Source organism: Echinococcus granulosus (genome assembly GCF_000524195.1).
Source record: "Echinococcus granulosus chromosome Unknown EG_S00168, whole genome shotgun sequence".
In the NCBI taxonomy this organism is placed as follows: Eukaryota; Metazoa; Platyhelminthes; class Cestoda; order Cyclophyllidea; family Taeniidae; genus Echinococcus; species Echinococcus granulosus.
In genome coordinates this window covers 135480-141430 of record NW_020170548.1, presented here as the reverse complement: position 1 = coordinate 141430, position 5951 = coordinate 135480, and the positions used below count along the sequence as shown (strand labels likewise).

General features: G+C 44.4%; 1 protein-coding gene across 1 annotated transcript in view; it reads left to right on the top strand. All coding sequences in view use genetic code 11, as the record gives it.

Annotated features, from left to right (window-relative positions):
• Window positions 1–252: 252 nt before the first annotated feature.
• The window catches only part of EGR_09811 (hypothetical protein), a gene marked incomplete at both ends in the record, with an annotated part of 14449 nt that continues 8750 nt past the window's right edge, over window positions 253–5951 (top strand). Inside the window, 2 exons of the mRNA XM_024499060.1 lie at window positions 253–566; window positions 2351–2468. Of these exons, the coding sequence (XP_024346539.1) occupies window positions 253–566; window positions 2351–2468 (432 nt within the window). The remainder of the gene's footprint in view (window positions 567–2350; window positions 2469–5951) is intronic.

The window sequence follows — 5951 nt, the reverse complement described above, 5'->3', positions numbered from 1 at the left end:
GCATCTACGCCTCCTCAACTATCCGCCTACGAAATCTACATACCTTCATCCATCCCATCTCATCCCATCCATCCATCCATGCATTCCCCCGACCTTATCAAAAGTGCATCACAAAGCAATGCATTTACTCGATAAAAATAGTAGATGTCACCTAACCTTTCACAGTCCTCCAATCTTCAATCGACTCTCAGTGCGTCGTCTAACGGCCTGTGCAAATTTCGGGCGTCCATCCAGTTGTTACCCAGTGAGAAGATGGCATGCAATCCACCGATTAAGACAACTCGCCTTCTCAAATGTCTCCAATGTGAACATAGCAGCAGGATAGAAGGTCAGAAGGTCCACACTCAACTACACACTTTCGTCGAGGTCACTCTCATCGCTGGCCGATTAAACGGAAGTCATCAGTTCGTCCAGTTTGGAGCTCTTTGGGTTTGTTGTATCGGTTGGCGTCTGAAGCATCGTGACAAACTCCTCAAAAAACAGAAAGGGAAACAATTACATTATCTCCTTCCCATCCACCATTTCAAGATCCACCAATCCATCTCGGATCCAATGATTTACTTCAGGTTTGTTCCTCTGTTTGCAAACTATTCACCCACTCCTCAATCTCGCACTCATTTATTTTATTCACCCACCTAACATGCATCCGCACTATGCACACTTCTCCATGCCGAATACGTCCACCCAACCACAAAGCCATTCATCCCACCATCTGACTATCCACACATCCACGTCGTCATTCTCCACCAATTCACCGCACTTCTAAAAAGCCACCTACTAAGCTGAAGGTTGTACAGAATAGAGATCAGAACTGAAAATTAGGTAACCATGTAGTGGAAAGTGTGCATCTACTTATCTCAAGTCATCCGAACGTGAGTAAACCGTGGAGACGTTCGATTGGGGCTACCATTGGCAACCATATCTGGTCAACGAAATGAAGGTAACTTAATTAGAATCGGACTTTGAACGAATTCGGCGGCAATAGCAGTCATATTGATTGTCCTCGATAAAAGGAAAACAAATTCATCGGCCTCTCTTCCCTGTTTGCTAGATTTATATAGGCAAAAACAAATCACCACCGCAGTCGCACACCTACATGTCGCGCTACACACTCGCATTAGCAGCAGAATGTCCAATTTAATGCAGAACTATGGAGAACTTACTGTGAATGTTAGCCAAAGCCGTTTCGTAGATCCAATTTCACTTCCACTCTATTCAGCGTCTCATACGTGGACTTCCGTTTAACCAAACCTTTTGAGGTAACACACATCACAACCTCCACCAATTTCGACAAGGTAGGCGATACAGATCTCCCCTTTGTCCTCATTTCTAAAATCAATGTTAGTAATGGATAAAAATAAGGGACCTACAAGGCAGAGGCGAATATGCTTTCATCCGAGACTGTAAGCTTCCCTTTTTCTGATGGGTTTGACGAAACTAGAAAAGCAGGCTGGTCGTTGTAATTATCGCCGGGACAATAGAGAAAAGGAAAAAATAACAGGCTAAACGCGTCTGGAACACCCGGCATAGAAGGAATCTTCGCCATCCTCAGCAAGAAGTGACCACTTCGGGAGGATCATGGGAGCAACGGTGACAATCGGTCGAATTAGCAAGGGGTTCGAATTTTGTCAACATGTGGGGAACCTCAAGGAGTCCCACAAGTCTGATAGTGATGTTCCCATATAGTACACCTAAAAAGTAGCCACGTCGTTTATACCTGCCAAGAGGAAAATCGGAGAGGAGTGAACAGCAGAAAGCGCATAATTTACAAAAATTGGAGAGAAAGGCAAAAACTGTCAATTTGATTGAAGCGAAACCTCCATTGCAGTACTCTTTACCAGTCCTGTCATGTTTGGCACTTTTGGAAGGACTCTTTATGGTGTAAGCAAATTTGCAACTGAGAATCTGTAATCGCCCAAGTCTTCCAAACTGCACGCTAACAGTGACCCTGAAGGTCAGTTCAGGCTCAGTCTCGCGATAATGTGGATGATGTTAGGCATCTCATCAAATTTACAATTAATAGCGATTTCACTCTGCATACCGGTCGTAAATTGTGATAGGTTAAGGCGTCCGGGAGGCGAATAAATACAATGCAAATACATATGGCATGAACATATAACATCTGGTGAGAATTTAACTGACAAAATCAGGTAGTTAAAACCTGTATACCAACAACGGATGAACTATTTGTATTAATACGTGAGTCATTATTCTCCCGTGCAGAGAAGAAGCTTATAATTAGTTCCATATTGCTGTTTTTCTAGTGTTGAACTGTAAGTTCGGTAATTGATAGTGCTTTCAGGCGTGGGGCCTCATGAAATACTAAAGATTGGAAATATTTCCAATAAAGGAAGAACACAATAGACAAAATCCTCACCTTATGTCAGTTTGTGCAAAGTATCTGCATTGCAAATCGAAGTTTTCGCACAATCTGTCACAAGCCTGAATTTGGTAATGTTGTTCACAAAGTCAACCCGCCATTTACGTTACTTCTACTATTTTGCCCACTTTTTCACTCAAAATAACGCACACCTTTGTGAGCTGCTAAATAGGTTTGAAATAAGCAGTATTATAACAGTTAAAAAGCAGCCGATTTCCGTACTCCTTTGAGCAACGGCGTTAGTCAGATTCCTGCCCGTTTAAAATACCACCAAATCTTTTCGTAAAATCCGTTCTAGCAGATCACAAATAGTAGATTAAGTGAATTACAAAACTAGTCCTAGAATTTGACATAAGGCCTCTTCAGTCCCTATAATGTGACATGGTTTTGATAGCAGCAGACATCGACATGGGCATATTTGGCCATGATCCTCAACACGACGTGGCGTAGATGGGTTTGCCCTGAGGTTCAGGTACGGAAGTCGAGGTGCACGACTGATGAGGAGAGCTTTCGACTACCCATTCCTGGTTGGTGACGGCTGTGTGGGGGAAGTAGCGTCGTTCCGCGAAATGCGCACAAGCCCCTCTTTCCCTCTATCCAGTCCTTCGAAACCGCCTCGATTGATTTTCTTGATTCCATGAGCTTGTTGGGCAGCAATTGCCCTGCATGTTTCGGAGGTATGAGGAGTGCACGCCAAGTAGATAGGGCATATACAAGGTATAGGTGGTGATATGTCCCCTAGTAGCTGTGTCATTGAATAAACACAATTCTTCTCGGGAAAGTCAATAGAGGGCAGTCATTCAAGCGTTGTTGAGGCAAAACGTGGGTTTTGAATGTATTGAGTCGGCTAGGGTGGTTACCGTGACGAGGCCCCGATGGTGTGAAAGGCATGAAATGCGCTCCCTGTCGTGTTGTAGAGCATTCTATGCAGTGCTACTTTAGACTGCAGATGAGGTTTCGCTTGAACCCGGCAGAAGGACGCACGGTTAATCGTAACTACAGCAGACTACAAGCACTTGGTAATCAGAAATGGGGCATTGGAATGTTGTAAGCTCTTCGACGACACCTCTACGCTAATTAGTGACCGTCAACTCTGTTATACACTACTGTATGGCGGTCTCATTTAAGCCAAGTGAGGGTGAGGGAGGGTGAGCACACTCACCCATAAAGATTTAAAATGATTAATTCATTTGGCTAATGATGGCTGTCAAGACAGGCTATAACACTTGACCGACACCGAAGGGTAGAATGCGGCACTAAGTTAGGGACACATTTCGCATTGAATGGCCAGACTCTTTTCAGCCGCCTTAATCCCAGATCGAAGCTCTGAAGGCACACTGTTCCGTTGAAGTTGGCTATTTGCCTGTCATGTTAAAGTCGTCCTCTATTGTTCAGCCTCAGCACAGTCAAAATGTTAGATTATTCCGATAGATTAGGTTATTCCCTGGAATCAGTATGGGCATTTAATCTTGCGGGCATAGAGTGAATGCACATGCTGCCTTTGCGACACAATCCCCAGGAATGGAAATGGTGTCGACGCATATGCCGTGAGTCAGTGCATCCTCTATACCCTGTGTCAAGGCGCCACACGCCAGTGCTATGTGATGATGGGATCACCTGCGAACGAGTGAAGACACACAAAATACGATGACACTTGCATGCACGAAATTCTTCAGGTGCACATTTGTCTGGTACAAATTAACTAACTTGGTTGTGGTAGCACCCAGCCCACCATCACAGAGGTTATTCTTGTGAGCATTCAGTCAGAGGGTGGAACGCACGGTCTTGGCCGTCCAATGGTTGTGCGACCTGTTCTACAATGGACTTGCCAGGGAGCAAATATGGTTTGGCTGAACCGGTGGTCACGATCAGTCACACAACTGGGCGATTTTGGAAAGTAAGTGCTTGTCGGATTCGAGGATAGCATGCTATGTTTGTCCATCGCAGAGGCGTTGAATGCTGCACTGTGCCAAATGGGGACTTTGACAAGGAAGGCCATGAATTTCCAGATTTCCTTGATAAATATGCCGAAGCTGCATTCCCGATAAAATTATAAGAAGTGGGTTGCGTCAATGGGTGACCGCAATTCCTGAGGCCCGAGTTACCATCACTCTCATTATTGCTACCAAAGATATGGTCTGCCTCGGACGCTCTTTCCGTGTTTTTACCAGTTTTAGGGGAGAGATGTGTACCAGGACTGCTTGGAGTGTTCGTCCCAAGGCATGCAGCCGAGAATAATTCAAGAAACTGCTGCTCGGCATCTGAGTCGATCATTATCCCCAAATAATCTTATTTCCATAAGGGACGTTGGCGGAAACGCCCAACTTCTGATTTGTTCACAGTTCTCGAGTCAATGACACACCAGTGTCGAAAACGCCATTCTCCCGATTGATGTCACTACGCTCATGCCCACTTGTTGCAGACCTCAAACCTTGACATCTCGCGGCTGCGAAGCTGACTGGTTGTTCAACCGACCAATCACGGTGCAGCACTTGTTGAACAAATGGCAGATGGAGCGTGGCCTCCCACTCACTGACTTGCTTTGAGTACGAAGTGGGCGGCGAAAGGTCGCCACAATGGCAAATGCATTTTTTGGAACTCGGACCAGCACAACTGGTGAGTTTTAATGCCATAGAAGTGTCTTTATGCCCTAAGTCTAAGCATCAAACCAAATTCCCGACCTTTTGGTTTGACCGCTGCGTTTTTGATTCATGTGTGAGGCAAATGAGCAAATTTCTTGTTAGATTTCAAAGATACCCAATAGATATTACATGAATCCCGATGAGTAATTTTTGCACAAATTTTATGGCATATTTACTTAAGATGAATTTGCTTCTCATTGTAGGGGGTTTGCTTTGCTTGCTTATGTAATTACCGGTAAATTCATTCACCACCAGACTGTTTTAGTTAGGTAATGTGCCGTTAATGAAAATTTTTTTGGAAAATGGTGGAGCACCTCTTGCATGGCACTTTAAAATTATTCTAATTTATCCGTGAATTTTAAACACAGATCTAAACATCTCTGGTGCAGGAGCTTTTGCATCTTTCGTCTCACAAATACGTGAAGTGTCCAGTTGGACTTACTCTGTCACAAAACAAAGCGAAACGTGACTTTATAAATTGAACAAATTCTGGCGAGTTTTTAGCTCAAGAAGCGTCTCTATTAGGGGGGACTTAGAGCTCGGCGAAATATGTTTTGCAGTGATGCCAGAGCGGATACGTCGTCCACTGGGATGCTCGCATTTATAGGAATAATTTATAGTGAGTGATTTCAAACGACCAAAGAAGGTTGGAAAAGACTACTTGAAGCATTCCATTAATTGGAATAAGTGGTACCGAAATTGGCGTCAACGCGTCCTTTACCCAAAGAGGGGCAAGCTGGCTACAAGTTCCATGTTTAATTATAGTGCCTCTAGAGGAAAACAGCCCAATGCAGCCCTACACACCTCTCGTTTTGTCCCACTTGCATGTTCCCAGCTGCGTCTTCTCCTCCACTTTGTCCGCAGTCGTGTGATTTACCAAAGTTAATGCCACGAAATGGTGGCAATCACTTCGGGCTTGGAGGAAATGT